Source organism: Drosophila willistoni (assembly GCF_018902025.1).
Source record: "Drosophila willistoni isolate 14030-0811.24 chromosome 2R unlocalized genomic scaffold, UCI_dwil_1.1 Seg200, whole genome shotgun sequence".
Classification (NCBI taxonomy): domain Eukaryota; kingdom Metazoa; phylum Arthropoda; class Insecta; order Diptera; family Drosophilidae; genus Drosophila; species Drosophila willistoni.
In genome coordinates, this window is record NW_025814051.1 from 3,491,688 (window position 1) to 3,517,093 (window position 25,406).

The 25,406-nt window shown below is 39.9% G+C and overlaps 2 protein-coding genes across 2 annotated transcripts in view; one reads left to right on the forward strand and one right to left on the reverse strand.

The window, feature by feature from the left end:
- On the reverse strand, positions 1–9,271 carry LOC124460412. Its single transcript, XM_047011085.1, has 2 exons — positions 9,052–9,271; positions 1–974 (listed from the first exon to the last, which is right to left on the reverse strand). Exon 2 carries the CDS (start codon positions 938–940, stop codon positions 74–76), a length of 867 nt encoding a protein of 288 aa, XP_046867041.1. The 5' UTR covers positions 941–974; positions 9,052–9,271; the 3' UTR covers positions 1–73.
- Positions 1–25,406, forward strand: part of LOC6641606 — a 46,282-nt gene that overhangs the window by 4,039 nt on the left and 16,837 nt on the right. The window lies entirely within an intron of this gene.

Below are 25,406 nucleotides of genomic sequence, written 5' to 3' on the forward strand. Positions count from 1 at the left end.
CCTTTAACCCTTGTGTTGCCCGGTTGGGCATAAACATGCTCCCCCCCTTGCAGGAGTGCAAGACCCAGGCAGTTTAATGGCACGCTCCGGACAGGGTCCAGCCAAAAACTGTGCGCATCGCAATCGGCCGCCCGCCAACCCCAGGTAGACTCCCTTCTAGCATGACCTCCGTGATCACATCCGCGCCCAGGACCAGAGACACTGACGACGGTCGGTAGAACGTCTCATCCGCCAGGACGATGCCCTCAAACTTTTTGGCGATCTGTGGGTCCACCGGAGCGCTTGGAGTGCGGCAGCACAAGCCATCGACCACCTTCAGGATCGCCTCCAATCGCCATCCTTCACTGATTGGGGACCGGATCACTGCTGCCACCGCTTTCTCTGCCCCTATATTGACGGCTGTCAACTTGAAGGCCGTGGCCAATGACGTCGCCATCGACGATACCGCAGAACAAGGGTCCACCAGGGCCTTCACGTCGAAGGTTTTTCCCTCCGTCTCAATGCGCACCATCGCCGTGGGCATCAGATGCGGATTGCGGTGCTGCAGCAGTGTGGTCAAGGTCAGTTTCGGATCGGAGGCTGGCGTTGGCGCGACCCTTCGTCTGGAGGACTCGGGGGTGACTCGGCGTACGACGGAGCTTGGAGTGCGTCGACGTGGCTGTTCATGGAAGTGAAGCAGCGTGTGGTGATCCTCCTCACAGATTCGGCACTTATCACCGCTTAAGCAGCTTCCTCCGGAATGTTGGTGGGCCAGGCAATTGGCGCAGTACTTATTCGCCAGCACTGCCCTCATCCTCTTCTCCACGTTCAGCCGCAGGAAGCGACGGCATCGCTTCAGAGGATGGATTCCGCGACAGACTCGGCAACGGAAGGACTCAGTTCCTCGCGAACATCTGCGCTCCTCTTTCGATGCCTGTACTGAACGCGGTCTCGGAGCCATGGAAACGGGATCTAGGTTGACGAATATCAGGAAGCTGCCGGGACAAATAATGAAGAAAGCGGATTAATGTAGGACGATAAAACACATATTACTACTGGCAGCTCGGCCCTTCTTCCTTGGGAGGAAGGACCAAGTGCTGGACGCTACTGTAGTTTTACGTAATGGGTTTGAATTCTTTCTTCTGGAGGAAGAAAGATCAACTTTGCGACGGGACGCTTCACAATACCGCGAGCGGTAAGCAGTTCGACGACGCGGACATTGCCGTCACTGCCAGGGTGTGTCTGGTGGATTCGCCCGAGACGCCATTCATTAAATGGAAGATTGTCGTCTTTGAGTACCACCAGATCGCCCACTTCAAGATTTTTAGAAGGGAATCGCCACTTATTGCGCTTATGTAGCTCCTTCAGATACTCGTCTTTCCATCGGGTGCAGAAATGCTGACTCACGGCCTTCAGACGCTGCCACCGGTTAATGATAGACGGTACCTGATCCTTGATTTCAGGTTCCGTCACGGATAGCAATGGACCGCCAACTAGGAAATGGCCTGGGGTCAAAGCTAAAGAGTCGGTGGGGTCTTCAGACATAGGAGAAATCGGCCGCGAGTTCAAACACGCCTCTACCTTAGCCAGCAGCGTAGAGAACTCTTCAAAAGTATACCTTTGGTTGGAAGTGGCCTTGTAGAACAGAGTTTTAAAACTCTTAACTCCAGCCTCCCACAACCCTCCCATGTGTGGTGCCCCGGGAGGGATGAAATGCCAGGACAGATTCTGATGGCTGTAGTGGGATAATATTTTCTGCTGGGTAGAATTTAGGAAATCTTTTTCAAGCACTCTGGATGCACCTACGAAGTTTTTCCCGTTGTCGGACTGCACTTGCTGGGGACACCCTCGCCTCGATACAAAGCGAGCGAATGCTGCCAGAAATGCTTCGGTACTCAAATCCGAAGTTGCCTCAAGGTGAATGGCTTTGGTGGAAAAGCAAACAAAGACACACACATATCCCTTTGATATGCGGCAAGCGCGGCCGGTGAAACTCTTGATGTCGAAAGGACCTGCAAAATCTATACCGGTGGTCGTGAAAGGACGTGCGAAAGTAGTTCGCTGGGCCGGAAGGGTGCCCATTAGCTGTGATTGCAGCCTTCTTTTATAAATCACACAGACTTTGCATGAATTGACCACCGATTTTACTAGATTCCGCAGTCTTGGAATCCAGTATCTCTGTCGGATGAGACGGACTACCAGTTGGCTGCCCCCATGGAGAGAGATCTGATGCGTGAAAAGCACCAACAGCCGGGACAACGGACTTACTACTGGCAACAGAATGGGGTTACGCTCATCGTAACTAAGGGCCGCTGCTTGTTGCACGCGCCCACATGCTCGGATCACACCTGATGCGTCAATGAAAGGATTCAAATTGAGAATGGTGCTAGACGTGGGCAGAGATTTCTTCTGCTGTAGACACCGATGTTCCGTCGGAAAGTAATCACGCTGAGTGACTCGGATCAACGCCTGGAGTACTTGATTGATCTCGCTAGAGGTCACCTCCCCGGAGTAATCGTTTGGCAGTTTACGACACCTTCTGCCGAAACGGATCACATATGCTATCACTCGTAAGGCACGTGCCAGATTGGAAAAACGAGATAATATCTCGTTGGCTGGCTTAGCGATCGCGACGTGGACCTTCACTACCCGCTTCTCCAAGGCAGTGTCTAGTGGGAGTGGTGTCGCTCGCTGCCAGGACTCTTGTGGTTCCCGTAGCCATGGTGGGCCGTGCCACCACAAATCCTTGTGTACCAATTCCTGCGCACTCAGGCCGCGGCTAGGGAGATCTGCTGGGTTGTCCTCTGAACGAACGTGATTCCATGGGGCGTCATTTGTTGCCGTCACAATCTTTGCTACCCGATTTGCGACAAACGTTGTCCATGTGCAGGGTGGCTTATTTAACCACGACAGTACGACGGTGGAATCTGACCAATAAAAAGCCTCCGCATTATCAACTGGAAGTTGCGGAAGAACTGCAGCTGCCAGTTCCGCTAAAAGTGTAGCTCCGCATAATTCAAGGCGGGGCAATGAAACCGTTTTAACCGGGGCGACTCTAGATTTCGCTGCAAGAAGGCAGCATGATATGCCTTGGTCATTGCTAACGCGCACGTAAATTGCGGCACCATAAGCCCGCTGTGACGCATCGCAAAAACAATGGAATTGGATGTCGGAATTTGGGTCATGAAGAACCCATCGTGGAATTCGGATCTGGTCAAGGAAGGAGTAGCTCTTTGTAAAATCCTGCCACCTGTGATGGAGTTCACTGGGCAATTGATCATCCCACCCTAGCTCTTGTAACCAGAGCTCTTGCATAAACACCTTGGCTTGAATCACAAAGGGAGCCAGCCAGCCAGCGGGATCGAATAGCTTGGCGATCTGCCCGAGGACTTCTCGCTTAGTATAAGCTGACTTGACATCTTGGGGTGAGATGACAAAATAAAACTCATCCGTAGTCGCTTTCCATCGGATTCCCAGTGTTTTCGCTGTGCTGGCCTCTTCGATGTCGAGGAAATCAGCATTCAGTAAATGACTCTTTGGAATACAACTGAGCACGCTCTTCACATTCGATGTCCACTTGCGCAAGGGAAAGCCAGCTGAACCAAGAGCGTCTTGAAGTTCATTGACCATTGCGATTGCCGTTGTTTCATTATGAGCCCCTGCCAGGACATCATCGACATACATATAGGACTTGATAATATCGCTAGCCAAAGGAAATTTGGATTGTACATCACTTGCGAGTTGCTGAAGTACTCGGATGGCTAAGAACGGAGCACAGTTAATGCCAAACGTGACGGTATTCAGCTCGTAATCACCAAGTTGCCCCTCTTTATTTCGGAACAGGATCCTCTGAAATGGCGTGTGGATTGGATCGACCATAATTTGGCGGTACATTTTTGTGATGTCGGCATTGAAAACTACTCGGAAAAAACGCCACTTGAGAATCTGAGTAGTGAGATCGGACTGAAGTACCGGACCAGGGTAAAGTATGTCGTTGAGACTTACTCCGTTGGTGGACTTGCTAGAGGCGTTAAAAACTACCCGTACCTTTGTTGTGGTGCTGTCGGGCTTGAAAACCGCATGGTGTGGCAAATAAAAATTGTTATTAGTGCCGTCAAATGGAACCTGACGCATGTGGCCCAAGTCCAAATATTCTTGGATGACGGCGTCATACTCAGTTTTTGCCGGAATATTTTTAAGGAGTCGGCTTTCGTTTTTTAGGAACTGAGCCAATGCCCCTGGTCTGGAATGACCAAGGTTGATGTTGGTTGGATCTCGAAACGGAAGTGAGACCGTATATCTCCCCGCAACATCTCTTCTTGTGGTCTTCTGGAAATTGACCTCGCAAACAGAGTCAGAATCTTCTACCGGTTTGCCCGGTAGATCCTCCACCTCCCAAAACCTTGTGAGAAGAGTTTCAAGTCCCTCCTCTCTGCTAACTGCGACCCTCGTGGTGAACGCGGCACATGAACTGACGGGGACCCCTTGCAACGGGCCTGAAATGACCCAACCGAATCTCGTCTCTTGAGCCATTAAAGATCCGCACACTTCGGTCTGGATGCCGGAAAGAGTCACCGCTGGTATTACATCAATGCCAAGGAGTAGATCGATCTTTGCCTTTAATCTGAAGGAGGGGTCGGCTAGAGGAATATTGGGCATTCCTTCCAGTGTGGCTTGGGCTATCGTACATGACGGCAAATCATCAGCAACTTGGGACAAGACAAACGCTTCTATCTCGATCTGGACTGGAGGTCCATGCGATGACCGAATGCTTATGTGACAGACCTTCAAGGTTCTATTGACCTTTCCGTTAATGCCTGTCACTTCGGCCCTGACAGTTTGGAATGGTAACTTCATGAGTCGGAACATTCTTTCGGATATGAAATTGGCTTCAGAAGCCGGGTCTAATAGCGCCCGTGAAGCATAAGTAGTGCCCTTGTGCCAAAAGTCCACGATCGCTGTACCTAGCAACTTATCTCGTGAGGACCTTGCCTCAGAGGTAAAGTAAGTCCGGACAATATTGTGCGAACTGGGCTGAGCTGGGACCGACGTTGGATTATTCTCCGGTCGGGCGTCCTTGTGCAAGAGCGTATTGTGACGCCCCTTGCACGTGAAGCAATTGTGCTGACTCGGACAATCTTTTACTTGATGTCCTCTTGCGAAACAGTTCAGACAAAGGGACTTTTTCTTTATGTATGCCACCCTCTCTGGCACCGTCATCTGAAGGAAGCGGGGACATCGACGCACCGGGTGATTCTCCTTCATACAGAGATCACAGGATTTTGGTTTGGTGGTCACCTTGGCTTCAAATGTATTAGCCTTTCGGGTGGCTGGAATCGGATTTCGTGGAGGTTTCGATGTGGGAACCGAAATAGCCATTGCAGTTGTATTTTCCACCGCTTCGAGCGTACGGAACCGCTCAGTGAGGAAATCGTCCATCATTTGCCACTCTGGAATGGCAGTCTTGTCTCCCAGAGATTGCTCCCATAATGAAAGGGTATTCTTTGGCAATTTGATGGAACAGAAAAATACGAACATGCCTCCCCAAGTGGTTACTGGCAGGCCACAGTGCTCAAAAGCGCGAATGGATGCCTGCAGAGCATTCTGATGATCCTGTAATGCTTTTCCGGACTCATGGGAAATTTGAGGCAGGTCAAGAAGTGCTCGGAATTGGCTGTTCACGATAAGTCGCTTATTTTCGAAACGCTGTTTAAGTGCATTCCATGCCGTTTCAAAACCATCATTTGTAAGCGGGAATTTTGCTACAATGAGGTTGGCTTCACCCCTCGTTTTCGCTAGGAGATGGTACAGCTTTTCAACAGGGGAAATTCGCGAATCGCTTATGTAGATGGCTGTAAACAAGTCACGGAACGTGGGCCATTTTAAATAATCTCCCGTAAAGACTTCTGTGTCAATGGGTGGCAATCGACAGCCTCGTTCTGCTGGTGCAGAGGTAGGCGCATGACGGTTCGGAGGAGTCGGAGCAGACCTTTCATGGATAAGCTCGTTTAATCGAGCCGTGCATCGCTCGTAAACTTGATAGCATTTGTCATATTTAGCTTGGATGGCTAAATCTTCAGAGTTATCGTCTTTACCATCTATGAGTGCCTCGCATTTCTCATATTCCTGCTCGACCTTCTCCCACAACGCTTGAACTCGATCACGACGGACTTGGAGCGTAAATACGCTGACCTCGGACAGTGACGTGACGTGGTTGTCGACTTCAAACTGACTTAGTTTATCGCAAATGGAACCAAACTTCTTCAAAGCCATGGTGGAAGCAGCTAAAACCCTTTTGGTCTCGGACCGAGTGACTCTTGGGGCGGTTACCAAAATCTGTGGAAGTGGTACCAATGATTTGACCTCTTTTTGGCTTGCTCGTCGTGGCTCTGACGTGGCTTGCTGAAAGGTCGTGCTCGATGGTGCGGACTTGAGAGTTAGTGGACTAGAGAGGGTCTGAAATGCTCGGGAAGGAGGAGTAGTAGGGCTGGTACTCCTCTGGCGCTGACCTGGAGCAGCAATTGAGGATTTGCTCGGGGCTGCAGTGTTCTCAGCTGCTTTCTCGTCTTTTGACGGGCTCGTGCTCATAACCCCAGAGAGTGGCGGTTATAAAGTGGTGAGCTGGCTTGGCACGGCTTGAAAATTAGCCAAAAAGACGAACTGGAACGTTTGGGAAAAACTGGAACACTACCAAACCACTTGAAGAACGGCTTTGAAACGCCTTGAAATAGATTGAAAAAAAACCAGAAAACGAGCTGGTACGTTTGGAATGACTTGGAACACTGCCAAAAAACCCTAGGAACGGCTTGGAACACCTTGGAATTCAAATATAACTACAAAGATGCGACTTGGAGCGGGTGGAAACACTTTGGAATTGAAATCGAACCAAAGATAAGACTTGAAACGCTTGGAAACACTTTGTAATTGGAATCTAACTCCAAAGATACGACTTGGAACGTGTGGGAATACTTTGGAATTGCAATATAACTCCAAGGATGCGACTTGGAACGTGTGGGAATACTTTGGAATTGCAATAGAACCAAAGATACGACTTGAAACGCTTGGAAACACTTTGGAATTGGAATCTAACTCCAAAGATACGACTTGGAACACGTGGGAATACTTTGGAATTGAAATATAACTCCAAAAATACGACTTGGAACACGTGGGAATATTTTGGACTTGAAATGTAACTCCAAAAATACGACTTGGAATACGTGGGAATACTTTGGAATTGAAATATAACTCCAAAAATACGACTTGGAACACGTGGGAATATTTTGGACTTGAAATGTAACTCCAAAAATACGACTTGGAATACGTGGGAATACTTTGGAATTGAAATATAACTCCAAAAATACGACTTGGAACACGTGGGAATATTTTGGACTTGAAATGTAACTCCAAAAATACGACTTGGAGCACGTGGGAATACTTTGGAATTGAAATATAACTCCAAAAATACGACTTGGAACACGTGGGAATATTTTGGACTTGAAATGTAACTCCAAAAATACGACTTGGAGCACGTGGGAATATTTTGGAATTGAAATATAACTCCAAAAATACGACTTGGAATACGTGGGAATACTTTGGAATTGAAATATAACTCCAAAAATACGACTTGGAACACGTGGGAATATTTTGGAATTGAAATATAACTCCAAAAAATACGACTTGGAACGCGTGGGAATAGAATAAACAAAAACGCGGAACACAAATTTTTACCAATTAAATATTATTAGATTTTTCCTCAACGTGACCCTTCAACATATATACCCCACAAAGTGCCTGCCAACCTAGGGTATACAGCACAGCTACTTTTGGTCGTTTGCTTTGTGCCGGTCTTTGGCACATGAGCTTGCAGCTGTGCTGGTATACTGCAGTTAAGCGGTACTTATGTATGCTCGTATGTATGTATGTATATAGGCTGCAAGGGATAGCGGGATTTGTTCGCGGTGGTGGAAAAATATATGTGTGCGAAAAAATTAGAAATTTTGTGGAATGTATGTATGTATGGATATGTATATGGGAATCAATATGTAAAATTTTATGTATGGAAAAAATATGTATATGTATATGGATATGAATATATATATGTAAAATTTTATGTATGGAAAAATATGTATATATATGTATGTGTATGGATATGTATATATATATGTAAAATTTTATGTATGGAAAAATATGTATATGTATGTATGTGTATGGATATGTAAAATGTTGGAGTATATATATATGTATTTAAAAATTTCTTTTTCTCTTTTTTTCTTTTTTTTTTTAAATATGAAAATATGGAATGGCGATATGCAGAGGTGTGAATGGATCGGATTTCTTTATATAAATTAATGTTTTTTTTTTTTTTTTTAATATGATTTCTTTTGCTGTGTCTAACCGATATGCCCCCAACTTTATAGGGTGTCTGGTCACCAGAAATGTCTAAGTGTGGCTTTTATATGTGAGAGGGTGGTTCACTTTCGTTTTTTTTTTTTTAAAAATCTTTATTATTTGTATTGAAAATTTTCTTCTCTTCGTTGAAAACCACCTTTCACTGCGCGCACACTTTTCCCAGGAGTGGACTGTATTTGCACAAAACCTTTATTTTTGGATTTAATGTAGCACTGGATATGTTTGTAATTTTTGTCACATTCACACACTCTGCTTGCATATACATATATATCTTATATGTAGGAGATCACTTTTTTCGTAGGTTTGATTCACTGCATACATACATATGTGTTAATATTTTTTTGAAATTGCGAAAAAATATATATTGGAAATAGGCAAATAAAATATGGCGCCTTATATACTTGGCCTATATATGCCAAAGTGCGAGAAAAAAAAACTTGAAGTGGGCGAACCAATATGGCGCCTTATGTACTGGACACATATATATGTATGAAAATTTGGGGACCAAAATTTTCTCTCCTTTGAGGAGGAAAAATTTGCGCGAAAGTAATTTTTACTTGGATTAGGAGAATCAATGGCAACAATTATATGTATGTGAGTATGGGTACGGATGCTGGAGGCATGTACATGTACTCATATACCTATAATTTGCAAAAAAATTACTTAGCTTGAAATATGGATGAAATTCCACCGATGCTAGTGGTTCGAGAGGATCTTAGGATCCGGCTCGAAGGACCAAATGTATTCGTAGGGGGGTTGAATTTCCTAAGTAGGCAGCTAAATGAATTTTTTCCTTAAAATGTCTTCCTTCAAGAAATTGGGCACTGCAGCAATCTCACTTCAATGTTCTTTTTTATTCACTTGTAAGTTTGACACTAAAACTAGCTTAATTAAGAGCAGGGCACCAAGCCCCGCTTGGAGCGAAGTGTGGGGAGTTCTTTCGTGGGGAGAGCGATGGGCACCATCGGGAGAGCGGCGCGAGGTGAAAGCTTCCGCCTCCTTTAACCCTTGTGTTGCCCGGTTGGGCATAAACAGATTTAAAAACAAAAATTAGGATCTGTAAAAGATCTAATGCTTTTAAGGTGATCTCGAAAAAGAAAAATGTTTATCAGTAGTGATTATTTCTATCCTTCAAATTCTATTCTTATCAAAAGTAAGTTTCATATATTAATTGGCATTAGCAAAAGTCGAGTAAACAACCATAAACTTCAATATTGTACAATGCATTTCATTGTTTTTTAACGCTAATTAACCAATTACACTATATTTTAGAATGGATTACTATAAGTTTAATACATATCGTCCTTATACTTTATGTGTCGCACTTAAGCCATTCATTTGCTTAATACTAATTGGGCTTTTGATAAAGACATTAAATTTTTAAGTGATATACGTTTTGTCGTTAAAGGAGTTTAAGGAAATGTTTATGGGTAACAAAATAAATGTACCAAAAGTTAAGTAAAACATAAAATTTTAGCTCAAAAAAAAAGCCAACGACTTTTGCAAATTCTATTTTGGCAAAACGTGCTACATTAAATTTGTAGATTTTAAATTTTATAGAAAACTTTTGCACGCTCAAATGAATATGAAAAGGGATGTGGCCCATTTTCATTATCAAAACGAAATTCCAAAGAATTTCCAAACAAAAAATCAATTGATAATGGTTCAAGGGAATTTCATACATTTAATAATAGACGCTTTCCGTATTTGTTTGAAGGGGAAATCAAAAATCATCAGCAAATTGAAAAAAGAAAAGTCCAAACAATCGAATGTCAATGGCTACTTAAGTAATTTCTGCCCAAAAGCACACAGTTAACGTGGGGGGCAAAGAGAAGCTAAAAGGAGCAGAGAAAAAAATGGAAAACAAACAAAGAAGGAAACAAATTGTGAAACGCGCATTGCATAGAAATTAATAAATTGATGGATCTCGATGCTCAAAACTCTTGTTCCCACAGTTGGAGGAGCCAAAAAGTTAAGTTGACATTTCCGGTACTACAGCAGAGTTACTGGGACTGGGAGAAAGAGACAGAGACATAGCGTGGGAGAGTGAAACAAAACACGTGTGGAGCTTACAAAATGGAGTAGGAAGTATACGCTCGTTTTTTTTATTATTTTTAAATCATATCAGCAAAAAAGGCAACTTTCATCCGAGGCGTTATACGTAGAACGGAAACGGATATGGGATCGAGTGATGTTTGTACTGTGGGTAACAGTGGCGCAGCCAGCGGGGGATTTCATTAAAGCTGTCTGTGTGTGGATGTATCAAACTGTGTTATCTGTTTGAAATTTAAAAAGAAATTGACAGAAATCACTTTCTTTTTGTTTGATGTAGGTCAGAAATCATTCACTATGGGAGTCCCTATCCGGCGTCTATGTTTGAGTGAAATTCTGTATGTCTCTTAATGTGTCTTTGTGTGTATAGATGTATGACTGTTTGTATGTATCTGTGTGTGTGTGTGTGTTGGCTTAACTCAACGTCTCATTTGCATACATTAAAATGTCACATTTTACATGCCGTTTGTGCGTCTCATCCTTAAGCCTAAGGAGCAGAGCAGCTACGGCAGCAGTCTGCCTGGTGCCCGACCGTCAGTTAACGTTAAAACCCCCCAGTCCCTCTCTTTGCTCTTGCTATAGTACTCCTCTTTCTCCTTCTGCTCCTGGTCCTGCGTCTCTTACACATAAACTACATTAGCAATTGCCAGCCGGGGCTGGTAGCGCAAACGCAGCCATGTAAAAATGGCTTAACGCGCAAATCTTTCAACTAAACATTAATCCTAATGGTTTTCAATTTTTTCTTTTGCGCCTTCTGTGGCAAGTCAACTTAGCGAAGGATGCGAATTCGTGGTCCTGCTTTGCATGTTAATACGCTCTTTGATATTGCCTGGCAATGCCTGCAGCCTGATTGCTTCTGACAGCCACCAGACCCGATTTAGTTGCCATCCAGAAAACACAACCTCACATTCACAATCTAAATGACTCTCGACAGTAAATATGAATTTCAGTGAATTTCGAAAAAATAAAAGAAAAAAGAATAAAGAGAAAAACAAAGGCCCAAAAAATAACATAAAACACAAGCCTGCTCTCATTAGAGACTAACACAATTTGCCATTAATCAACCTGGGCTAGAGCTAGAAAAGTGCCCTTGACTTAGTTACACCCACACATACACATGAGATATGAAAATGGCTAAAGTGTTTTATATGTATGTATAAGGAGAACATCATAATGTCACTTATATCCAGAGATACTTTGCTTGTTAAGGTTTCATTTAAGAACGCTTTCAATTTCTTATTAACATTTATTTGTAGTAACTAATTTCTATTACTCCATCCTAATGAAAATAATCATCTAAAATTAAGTAAATTATATGAATGACTAATTTTTATCCTAACAAGAAAATTTAACTTTCTGTAATAAAACCAGAGGGCCGGGGCTAACTTCGACCGCGTCAAAGTTTGTATACCCTTGCAACTTTTATGGTAACTCTTTCCTTACCTATAGCCATCAAAGTGAAAAAACATTCAAGCTAAAAAGGCTAATGTGTGCGAAAGAACGGCCTACAATCTTAGCATAGATTTAGATAAAAACTAAGATTTTGATCAAAGTCACTGTTTTCCAACGATCGTTCCAATGGGAGCTATATGATATAGTAACCCGATCTTTATCAAATTAGGCACAGTCATTAACAGATATATTAAACTAACAAATGTTTAATTTGAATCGCGTCAAAAGTAACAAAGTTATTAAAGGAAGTCACTGTTTTCGAAAGATCGTTCCTATGGGATACGTTCCTATGATATAGTCTTGGTCAAATTTGGCATAGTCGTTTATATGTATAATTAACTCATCAATATTAAATTTCATGACAATAGCTCAGAAAATAACGAAGTTATTAAGAAAAGTCACTGTTCGTGACTTTGCCATTCGCATGGGAGCTATATGATGTAGTGATCCGATCCGGCTGAATCCGAGATATACAACGCCTGCAGTATATACAAGCCTACATGCAAAATTTCAGCTCTGTAGCTCAAACGGTCTAGGAGGAGTTTGCGTTGATCCAGACGGACGGACAGACGGACGGACGGACGGACGGACGGACATGGCTATTTCAACTCGTCTCGTCGTGCTGATCAAGAATATATATACTTTATATGGTCGGAAATGCTTCCTTCTATGCGTTGCACACTTTTGACCAAAATTAATATACCCTTTTTGCAAGGGTATAAAAATTAGCATTTATTTATTTAAATATTTAATTTATAAAGTAATCTAGCGAATGTGGGAACAAATGCCCTTTGCCCTACAATGTATGCTACACTTTTATTGCACTATCTCATGAAATTGCTTCGGATGCGAAGTGAGCAAAACTAAAGTAGACCGATTGTTTAAATAATACTGTATTGTCCCATAAGAAAAAAGCAAGTGTTTTTGTTTTGATTACATATACACAGACAGACACACAGTTTCACACATATGTACATACATGCAAATGTTTATAGGCATATCAATGTCATGTATTTGCCAGACAAAAACATTTTGAGCCACTAAGCTTTTGTTGAAGTTTATCTTTGCATTTGGCAACATGATGGAAGCTTTTTGCTGTTCTCCTTCTTGTTCATCCCTAATGTTAGTGCTGTCCTTGCAATGTGTCATCTGACATAAGCAGCAGGTAGCTCAAATACAAATAAATTATGGCCATCGTAATTCTCATCTTGGTAATAATACCAAAATCATTCATATTTAATGTTATTTTTAGTGACAAATTGGATTTGTTTGATTTTTTGTTCGGTTTTGATTGGCCATAAATACATAAATAACTAAGTCCACTTTATATGCCATTTGAAACTATCTTGGCTAAATCTTGTTTATAATTAAATGTCAGAAACATAAGTTTAGCTAAAATAAATCAAATATTTGTTATTAAATATTTCTTTAAATTTTATTCCCTACCAAGGTCTTGGTAGCTCTATGCATGTGTGTGATGCAAACGTGTGAGTGATACCTTAGAGAGACATGTCATTATCCTTAACAAGGTTCTTAGCTGTCATTAAGTTTCTTTGCTATGCGTCTAGCCAACCCCCAAAAGACTACTACACAAACAACTAAAAAGGCAACTTTGATTTTTTCGTCCCTTTTTATTTAGTAAATTGATATGGTGCGTTATAAAAATTGTTACATTTCAATTAAAAATGATAGCTCCTACTAAAAGCAAACGAAAAAGTAGATATCCTGCCTGTTAGACCCAAAGACCCGCAAGCAAAACGGACAACAAGAAATGTTAACGCCCCAAAGCATGCCAAGCAAATTGAAACAAAATGAAACTCTCCAATATGCGTATATGTATGTCCCAGAGTCTATGGTTGTGTGTGTGTGTGTGAGTATGCGTGTGTTGACTTTTTTCGAGTTGTATTGAAATCATTAGAGCGTAGCCCACCACCGCCTGATGGACTGCAGACTGAGGACTGTGAGGGGACATTGAGCATTAATGTCTGACGAGCAAACAAACGAGCCGACTGACGCCTATTAATCATGCAGACTTTCCGTTCCATTAAACACGAATATTTCAACAGGCAAAGTACAAAAAAAAAAAAAATAACAAAGAAAAAAATTCCAAGATAGAAGAGAAAACCCAACACTCACTGTATGGCTTTTGGTTTGATTATGAGAAAAGAAAAAAAGTTGAATTGACCGAAACTAGAATCAGACCGAGGCAATCATCTTTACACTGTATCAATTTTAGATCTAATATATGGACTTGGAAATGTTCTCTAAATACAAAAATATATTCTTTTAAATTAAAAGAACGAATAAAATGAGAACTTGAATTTAATGGGGTAATCAAAAGACAGCAATGTACATTGTCGTAGAGTTTAATAGATTATTCCCGGCTAGGTTTCATCAGGTGTGTGTGTGTGGGTGTGTTTTTTTAAAGTTGGACTTCTGTTTGAGTACGTGATATGCCCCATGCCGGTCATGAAGGGTGCAAAAAAAGGTTCAAAGTGTAAGCAAAGACCAAAAAGAGCAACACAACACAAACATTGCGAAGCAAACAAAGTTACTGCCCGTCAACCACCCAACTCTAAACTCACCTAATGGTAAAAATATTGTATTACAACAAATTGTGCTCAAAAAAAAAAAAACCAAAGGAAAGACCAACGAATACTACAACAACAAAAAAAAAGAAGAAAAACCGAAAACAGCCTTTAAAATGTAGTCTCGGACCCTAGCAAAGGGTCGTCGGCTGGTGGTGCTGCTAACGATATGGTAAATTTATCAAAAAAACCATTGAGAGAGAGAGTGAGATTGAAAGCATGCCAGGGGAGGCAAGGAGGCAAGCAACAACATGACACCAGTCAGGCAGGCATAAAATAATCAGCAGCAGCAAAAAAAAGAAGAGGCAAACCAAACCGAAAAGAAAAGGCAAATGTTAGGCTAAAAGGCTTTTCAGGTCACACTCTGTTGGTTGTTGACTGCCATCTCTGCCGTCTCTTCTCTGCCTCCTCTATACTTTGGGGCACATTTGAAGCTCTGGAAAATGTGAGAACTGGAGGCTGAAAATTGATTTGATTCGCAAAACAAATGCCATGACCAATATAAGGTTAAATACTTTAAATATTATTTGGTTATAATCAGACCAAAGCAGAAGTGACTAGCAAATAGTTGACATCGAATCACAGCTTAGTCCAAGAGCTGTGTAATTCCATCGATTTCAATTCAAGTGTGTGTAATGCGCTTTGCACACACGCAAGCCTGATGGGAGAGCGGGCAAGATGGGGCGAAATATCGAAGATGGAAGAGTCGGTAAAAGTGCTTAAGATATTTTCACTTTTGTCATTTCCTTGAACACATTCCTTAAATTCAAACAAAGGCAGAGAGCAATGGGAAAGGGTGGAAAACTCACTCGGAAATATGTTAACACACAATGCCAAGAAAATGAAGCATACTTTTGTGCGCTACCAATGGTGTGTGCGTGTGTAATTAGAGATGGCAGCGTGTCAGCTTATCCAACAACTATAAACAACTATAGTACTCAGTCAACGATACTGAGTATAGAACTTTATATATGTGTGTGTGTGAGTTTTTTTCTTTTATGTTGGGCAATTTAAAAAGTTTCCACCATGTGGAAGGAAGTTTTACTTTGCTGCGATTAGCTAGCAAACTCAAATCGATGCCCGTCACGCGCTCATCCCTTTTGGCACATTTAATGCCCGACTGAGAATATCGCGCCCAACACTTTCGCCTTGGGAGCCATTGAAGCGTTTCTTAGCCTAGGAAGTGACGGCAAATGCCATCGCAATGTTAGTTTTTAGATGCTCTTGCACTGAATTTGGCAATAGATGCGAGAGAGCAAATAGAGCAGAAAAATTCCGCCTCTGCCTTCGGGGCTCTATTGCCAGAGACAGAGCCAGTGTCAGGTCCCAGTGCCAGAGTTAGTGAAAGTTTCTCCCTCTACCCTATTTCCATCTCCTTTGTCCACGGCCGAGTTTTTAGTAATTTATTTGGCCAAGTGGTAATCAATGCCCGACCGTGTTGATGGTGATATATATATATAATATATAAAAAGCAAGGGAGAGAGAGAGCTAAGTCGAGATGGGTTAAGCCCACTACTGGGCAGCTTATCGTATCCGCTTTTTCTATTCGTGGTCTTAAAGTTGTAAAGTAGCCAGCAAAATATAAAAGGGAGAGAGCTAGAGCGAGTGAAAGGACAGTTTTATGGCTTGCCAGTTGAAAAGTCATGGCAGATGGGCGATTTGTGCTGCGGCCAGGATTTATGACAACACACGCTCTATTCCACTCATGCTGAACATGCTGTTAAACATTCATCCCATCCAACGAGCATTTGCATAACCATATGAGTGTTTTTCGAGTACCACAAACACTCACACACATACGAGTGTATTCATTCATTTCAAGAGTACCCCAAACTCATTCGCCAAAAATATCCATGATAATAAACAAAATTTCAACAGATTGTTAGCTAAATTATAATCATCATTTAAATTATTATTTTTCTCTCTCTCTTGCACAATAAAAATAATTTCAGTTTTAGCACAAAATGATAGAATAAATAAAGATGAATATAATACCCAAATTTAATGGTTTAAATAAAATTTCAATGACTTCTCTTCACTCTAATTAGATTCTATACCTTATTGCACTTTGTAATCAAGTTCACAAATACATACATTAGTTAAGTATATAATAAAATCTTTTGTGAAAAATTAAAAATTATAGACATGATTAAGATTAAATATGTAGTATTGAAAAGAAGTTTTGCTATTGTATCATTAACTCTTTTAAAATTTAACCCAAATTAGTTAACTTTATTTCAACTCATTCCAATTCGGAATGAGAAATTTGTGTTCTGTAAAGGTTTAAGTACTTTTTGGAGCTATATTAATTTTCGATTGGATATTGGGTTTCTATAGAATACAAAGTTAGCTAACAAAGTTCATAATAAACCGCATCAAATTTTTATCTGCTAGAGTATAATATTTATTTCAAATGGTCGACACTTTTGTGCAGTTGTTGCCACCGCAGAGATGAGCTGCAGCAACCAACAAAAACAGTCAATGGCCTCAATGAGTGCCCCATGCCATACAGTTTGCAAGTGTGAACGAGGATTTTCCGTATGTGTGTGTGTGTGTGTATGTGTGGGTGTATTATCCCCTTTTCATTACAGTCAGTCGACAATTTGAGGCCGCATATCTATGCATGTATGGAATGTATATGCATTTCCTGTCTGTTCTCATTTCTTTCTGACGCTTTGAGAATACCATCAAATTTTTAATTGAATTTTTATATTTGTGCCTTTTACTATCAGATTACATAAACTTTACAGTTGTCAATAAATATTTTCCCAGCTTGTTTGTCTCTCTCCCTCTGTTTTTTTTTTCCACCCTGACATGAAGCCAATGGAACACTCATACGCCTCGTTGACTGCATGTCAAAAGACCTGCGGAAGGGGTTTTGGTTAAAAAGAGGGCGATGTGTCTACTTTTCGGCTTTTGGCTTGTTGTTAACATTTCATTTTACCCACTGCGTTACATTTTATGAATTCATATATATATCTGTTGCCCTTCCGTCCGCCTTTCTCCATAGCTGGACTGCTGGTCTCGGTTGCATTTTCAATTTTTTATTTACTGCGTAGGTTTTTCCCTTTTGGTCGGTTGGGCATATCACATCGCCCCTGACAGCCAGATACTTTTATGGATTAATGCGGGAATAACATTTGCATGGCACAATTTTTAATGCAATTTTAATATGCGCGCGCAGCTTAATTAAATATTTAATCCTGTTTCTCTGCTGGCCCAACGCAAGGCTAATTACACTATTCAACATCAGCAACCTATTGACTTTAATAAAGGCTTCACATTTTATACGTGGAAGATAAATGCATAACAGTAAAGGTCACTCCCATGTAGGTTTTGCCCTACTAACTTTAAACCTTTCTCTATTTTAATAACTTGGTTAGACAGTGTCATTAATAAAATAAAATTCGTAAAGCGAGTGAAAGAATGAAATTAAATTCAATTTCGAGTTCGATTTGTAGACGTGCTGCTCATTTTGGCAGCTAATTAAGATTTCAATGTGGGGAAAAATGCATAAAAACAATAAGAAAAGTAATCAACGAATTGGAGCACATTTTACATTTATTTGTTGTAGACTTTCTTTTCCTCTTTCCCATTTTTTTTTTCTTTCCGTTCAGTCTGTTTTGCTTGTTGGCCCAGATGTTTTTATAGCTCATAAATTTGTAAGATGCTGTTTGGCATTTTTGCCAAAAGTAAAGGCGAAACCAGAAAGAACGAGAAGTATATAGAAAAACATCAGAATTCATTGCCTGGAGCCAAGTATTGTATTTATCCTTTCGCTGGTTGTCTGTATGAGTGTGAGTGTGAGTGAGTTTGGCTTGGCATATAAACGCCTCGCCCAAGCCAAATCAATACAAAATTGATGAATACAAATGATCATAAAAAACAATAAAAAGCAATGCCAAGAAACAAATAAAATAAAGTAAAGAAACAAAAAAACAACACACACAAAACAAAAGCAGCTGGATATTCAGCTGCAGCCAAAACGGAAGAGAACGGAGAGTCGGAGAAGCCTTGTCTTGTCCTGATTTGGTTATAAAAATCCCAACCACGTATTCTGCTTTGTTCGACCCCATTCCAACTGATTTCGCTTCCATTTGCGATTTATGATGTGGGAAAGAAAAGAAAACAACAAATTCTTTTTTCTTTTCATAGGCATGGAGTTGGCTTTATTTCGTTTCGTTATGGTTTGTCTTCAGTTGGGATTAGGTTTGGGTGCTTTGGTGGAAATTATTCATGTATGTATGATTTTCTATAATGACAACCAGCCACTCATTTAAAATTAATTTCGCGGAATAAGACCATAAAAGGAAGAAACGATGCCAAGTCTGAAGATGTTTTTGTGCACATGGCAACTTCTGAGCCTAGACAGGACTTTAATCTAAGCATGTATGGAGACATATGTACATACAAACATATGTATATCAGTGTGTGTAGGTTTGCTGCGAAATGAAGTTAAAGTAAATATGCACATGCCTTTGACGGGAAATTGATTTCAATCAATCAAATGTTGTGATTACTTTACTTCGAAGTGCCTCAACATGTCTGAGCTCCATCTTACACTCTCTCTCTCTCTCTCTCTCTCTCTCTCTCTCTCTCTTTATTCATATTTCCCTATCTCTATCGCAATCAGCCATGATTTTCCTATGGATGTTTGCTAGACCATTAGCTATAATTTGTTTAAAGGCTTTTATCTAATGAATGTAAACTAACTGAAGACTTACCTTTTATTAGTAATACATATTTTGATTTAACTTTCTCTAAAGTACCGATTCTCAAAGCAACAAACTATTTCAGTCTCTGTAATTACTAATGAAAGTGCTAACTTATTATACGTATAAAATAACTAGGAACAATTTGCGAAGTAGATTCTCTAAGAACTAAAGCTAGCAATGGATTGTTATTCACATAAAGAATCGCAAAATAGACACATAACAAATATACCTATACAAAATAGAGAAGCTTTTAGTTATTATCTAATGCCACTTAAATAATTCATTTAGCTAAACCGTTTTTTTATATAAATTGATAACTTTCAAAAGCCCAAAGGCATGGATTAAGCGATATTCAGTTCTTCTTAGGCTTACCTACTGTCGATATCAACCAAATGTATAGACGAAAATTTTTTACTTTATTCACTTCCCAATGGTAGTTTCTAGCTTTTTGTTAATTACAATTTTTTTTCTTGAAATGATTTTGAATTAAAACTTGCAATTGTGTAACTTTTGAGTTACAATTCCTTCACATTCTTTAACGGCTTCAACTTTGATTTGCTTTTTTGGCGAGTCTTTGTTCGCAGTGTCTTCCATCTTTACCGATTTTATGATAAATTGATTGATATTTGAATTTAATGATAACCATGATGGTGAGGGGGTTTTCGCACCCGTATCCTACTCACTCGACCACTGCCTTTGAGAGTTGGCAATTCAATTTTCTTGGCCTTTCATTTTTCAACTTCACCGCCAGCAGCACACACAAACGACATCGTTTCGGTGTGTTGTGTGTGTGTGTGTGTGTGTCCGTGTCTTGTGGAATATGCAAATTTCACTTTGCCATACTTGATTCTTTTGGTTTATAAGCAAAACTTTTGCACTGATAATGACATTTTTATAGTGCGTTGACGAGCATTGGCAGCCATTAGGGACAGAAGACGATGCGATGAGTTATTGAGTTCAATTTTTTCCCCTTAGTGTTATATTTTTCTTCCATTTTTTAAGAAACTGTCGCCGGTGTTGAAGTAACAACAATTTGTGGCATTGCCGCCAATCGATTTATGCCAATTTGCATAATCATTAACTGCACACAGACATACACACACAAACCCATACAAAGGGACGTAGCGTAAACTAGTGAGCTTAAAGGAACGCGAAATGCCTGTTGGAGTTGCAAATTGAGATATTTTTTTAATCCACTACAATAAGTTGAAATTTTTGTTAGCTATTGTGTTCTTGGTTTAGCAACAAAATTTAAAATTTAAAACTTTTTTGATACAATTGTTTGAAAAAACCTACATTATATTACATTGGAATCTAAACTACTTTAAAATTTAAGCCAAGACTAAATATATAACTCTTTTAAGCTTAAATTGTTTTTTGCATATTTCTTCTTATTCGAGATGAATAAATTGTTTGCTAAAAAATGCTATGACACAAGAATGTACCCTTGTCTGCCAGTTTTTCTGGATTTTATCATTTTTACCAAAAATAAAAAGATATGATTTAACAAAAAAGAAAAAAACCTTTTGCCAAATTGTAATTTTTTTGACTTTTTCAGAATGTTTTTTAATACAATTCTATTTTTGATCAATCTAAGATCTAAGACCTATTTCTAATTAATTAGATCCGAAATCTTCCCAAATAAAATTTTTAAAATATAGTTAAGAACAATATCCAGTATATTATTCTATGTTCGAATGGACAATGCGCTTAACATTTAAATACCTGTATTATATCCATGAAGTGCTTCATTCTTGTTAGCGACTTTAATATACCATTTTAACCTCTAGTTAATTGGTAATTAATTCTTTAATTCTTAAGATGATTACACGGATCTATTGCTAGGTGATTAGATGATTAGCTATACATATATATTGTTTATAAGGATATCCATCCTTAAATCGCAACATGTAACATACCTACGCCTCTGATACACCTATTTTCGAACCTACACACACACACACACTCATAGTCGCGCGCTCGAGTGAGTGTTACACACACATCTTCTTTGCATACATTTTGCTCAAACACACTGACATATTGGCAATAACTTTTGCCTTAGCTAAAGGTTCGCATAAAATTTGCTTGAATTTTTTATGTGAAATTGATTTTCCCAATGCGTTGCGGCTGCTCTGCCTTCATATCCCACTAACGTCTTCATTTTATTCACTTTTTTGGATAAATATATATATGTATGTATACATATATATATATTCCATTCCGTATTTACCTTTTGGTCCCTGGAAAATTCTTCGAGAATCCGGTAACGAGTTCAACTCTTGCCAGAAAAACTCATAAGAAGAAAGTGAAAGCTTCGGGGTCTCAGATTGTTTCTTGTTCCTTCCTGCCCCGTCACTTGGTCTATCCCATTTATCTCAATGTTTCTCCCTCCATTTCCCTCTCTCTCTCTACCTGTATCTGCTCTGTCTGTTAAATTTTCATAAATTTGAAATATTTCGTTTTGCCGACTTATGTAAAGTTACATAAATTGTTTAAACTTTTGATGGGCCTTGCGGAACGGCTGGCCAATCTTCATTCATTTTGGCCTCATTAAAGCGCCTCCGGTCAAGACTTTGGGCCACTGAATTATTTATAATACGAACAAAGAATTGTTAGACTGTGTGTGTGTGTGTGTGTGTATTGTAGAGTGAGGGAAGTGGAGTAGAAGGCGACAGAGAAGGAATAGTAGGTGAGGAGCATGGTAATAAGCTCATGGTCGAGTTTTTCTTCTTTTTTTTTTGGATAAGTAATTTTATATTCATTTTTTATTTGCCTTTTTTTATTTTGGCCAAGGTGTGTGCAAGCCAAAAAGTTGAATAGGAAGTGCCTAAAATTATGCCAGCAGCACATGAAAAACTGAAGAAGAGAAATATAAGAAAATATAAGTCGGTTCATTTTCGTTTTGTTTTTTTTTTTCTTGCGTCTTCAAGGTATAAATTTGCACCAGATAATGAAACCTTTGGAAATTCTAGCTTCGTTTTTCTTCACAAAAACGCTCAAATAATTCATTAATGCAATTAAAATTTCCTTTGACTAAAAAAAATAAGTAGAACTTTACTTTCTAAGCTGATTATCATATCAGAATTTAAGCGTTGTCTGTAAAATCTACTAAAATGTTGGAATTAATTCTTGAATAGAAGTAAAGTGGCGCTTCAGGCACCGCTAAAAGAGACGTTACTTATTTATTTTTTTTATTTGCTTTGAGGATGCTTCTGTGCTAATCCTTTGAATGCAAAACAGTCATACAGGTATCCTGCTTTTCAATTCTAATAATTCATTTGATAATCGTCTTTTGCCAGTTAAAATGTTGCGTAGAGTCAGGAAGTCATGGCATTTGTGTTACCTTTGCCATTTAAGCGCAGAGACGGGCAGCTATATAGAGGGATGGAAATAATCATGGTAGATTTTCCTATTCGAATTTCGCAAAGGGAAAAATTTAAGACCAATCTAGAAAAGAAAATCTTTTTCTCCTTTTTGTTTCGCTTCTTTTTTTTTTAATTGCTTATGAAGAAAGTTCTAGACAAATCCAATTTTAAGGGAATCTTTTCAACTAACACGACTGTCTCTGGTTATTTCTGATTTCTGGTTTCGTGCTCCTGGTTGCTGTTTGTGCTGGGGTGTAATGCAAAGTGGGGATGAGAAGATGAGAAGACGATGCGGATATTGTAAGCCACAATCTCTCTTAAGGCCGACGACAAATATACTTTGGCGCACCGGCCTCGACTGGCTTGGCTTTAGGCATTACCAAGATTTAGAAACAACTTCTGGGTTTTTGTGTGTCAGTTGTTGTTGTTTTTGGTGGTCTGTCGGGTTAAACGACGCAACTCGACGCGAGGCGAGGCATGCCACGCGACTTCATGTGGCAAGTCAAGGTATGTAAAGACGAAGGCTCGTAAATAATTAATCTGCCCGCAAAGTGCGATTATCAAAGTGTTGGAAAAATGTTAAATAGCTCCCCAGGGCTGGGCCAAAGGGGGCTTCGCAACATTAAAATGTGGCAACAGTTCAGTGTGACAAATGCAAAAGGGAAACAAGCAATGAAAAAACCAGACGTAAGAGATGGAGTAAATGAATGGGGCGACTTGCCTGCCGGCCATTTTTGGCTTGCCATTTTGATATTTGGCTTGCAGCGGAGAGTCTGAGAGTCAGTTGATGTTTTTCAATTATGCAAATAAAGGGATTAATTTGTTGCCAGAGACAAAGCGAGTGAGGGCGCTCGACGAACCGGGCTTAGGGGAGTGGCCTTTAAAAAATTGTTTTAAAGAACGCTCCATGTCAGACCCCAAGGGCCAGAGATAGCACCAAAGCGCGACAACTATAAAAATTTCAATTACAAGACAAAAAACCAAACAAAAAAATCGCAACAAAAATGGAAAGGGGTGAATACTGAAAATTGACTTCATTAAATTCCATAGCAATTTCGTAAGGAGCTGGCTAAGAGAGAGCTAGAAGAACGTGTAAGAATTGCACAAATACAGAAATACAAAAAAAAATAAGTAAAGTGAAAAACAAATCTAAATGAAAATGCTAAAAAAATAAAACTCTTCCATTTGTTTTACGAAAAAATAACAACGAGAATATCAAGAATAAACTCATGTCTAGGGGGAGACACAAACTCGTGTCAAATTTGAGATTTTCAGTTTTTGTTAGCACACAGAAATTGTATAGTGAAACTTTAGATACTCTTTAGTAAGAGAATTGCGTGAATTTACGCAAAAATATTTATTACACATCAATAACTTTAAAGTTTGCTTCGCTTTTTGTTTCAAACTTAACGGGGATACTTTGTCTATAGAATAGTTCAGCAAAACTCAAGTATTCTAAATTTAGAATTCCTTTTTTTTTTGGATGAAAGACAATGTCTTTCCAGTAATCTAGAATACAAATGAAACGCATCGTTTCCACCTGTTTCAAAGTAATGCTAACTAATGGAAACATCTTTTTTCATTCGACATTCGGATTGCGTGTGGCAATTGAAAAAAAGGAAGACAACTAATGGGGAGGGGAAAAAAAGGTTACAAATTTTAGACCGCGCTTCATTTAATTTTATTTGGCTAAAAAATTTGTGCCTCAATTTCAGTTATCTGACTGCTACTCAGTCAGTCAGCCAGCCAGTCAGCCAGTCTGTCCGTGACTTTTGTTTGCCTTTCGTTTTATTTGCTGTTTCAATTGTCAGTTTTGCAGGCTGAAAGTGGCTGTTGGGTATTAGGTCTAAATGGGGATATTACAACATTGTAACAACAATAACAACAACAACAACAACGAAAGAAAGTGCCATCAAGCAAGTCTCTTTATATGATATGAACGGGGTAAAATGTGTATGTGTAGCTTGTCGGCCTGGAGGGGTTGTGGGGGTGTTTGTCAAGGGGAGGCGTGTCTGGTAAGGGCGTTGCACAAATTAAACCCGAATGAAAATTAAACGATGCATGAAATTACTTTGCTTCTTTTTTGTAAAATTGTTGTTGTACGGCAAAGTTCCTTCAGTTCCCTTCCTTCATTTGCTTCACCGCCCACCCCTTGCTAAGGGCTACAACTTTAGCTTTAGCATTTGGCTTTTGCTTTGAGTTGAGTGGAGTCCTTTTTCTTGGTTGCCTGGGCGTTATCCTTGTGTTGCTTTCTATGTGTTGTGTGAGTATTTTTTTTCTTTTTTTTTTTAATTTTTAATGTGCAGTCAGTTGTTGTTTTTTCTTCTTTGCCTTGCGTTGACTTGAAGCATTTTTTAGTAGTAGCAGTAGAATGAATGGAGAATATGGCAAAAGGCTAGATGGGGCTGATGGGGATACACACCATTTACGCAGACAGCCAATGTAGTCGTAAGGGTAAAGAGAGTTGAATACAAAAAAAGGAAACGAACCCCAAGATCCCCGAACCCGACCCTGGTCGAGGCCCAGGCCCTGCCAATTTACAAAGTCAAAATGTCAGTAACTGCAATTAAGGCGCATTTAGCTGAACGATGGGCGGGTTTAATACAGAAACGGATACGGACGTGGGCACACCCTATGGACTGTGTCCAGTTCGAACACGGATAGCCGTATAACAGAACCATTCCCATTTAGAAATGCAGGTATTCGTGTTCGAGTGTTTGCGGGTATGTGTGTGGTGGCAGAAACAGAAACAAGTAAAATTCCACATAAGCTTGAATAATAAATTAATCACTGAATCAATTTTGTCAAATCTCAACAGTCTTATGAACATTTATTGAAAGACAGAA

Bases quoted from the DNA above. Each gene is read 5' to 3' on its own strand.
- LOC124460412 (XM_047011085.1), bottom strand. From the start codon at position 940: ATGGCTCCGAGACCGCGTTCAGTACAGGCATCGAAAGAGGAGCGCAGA.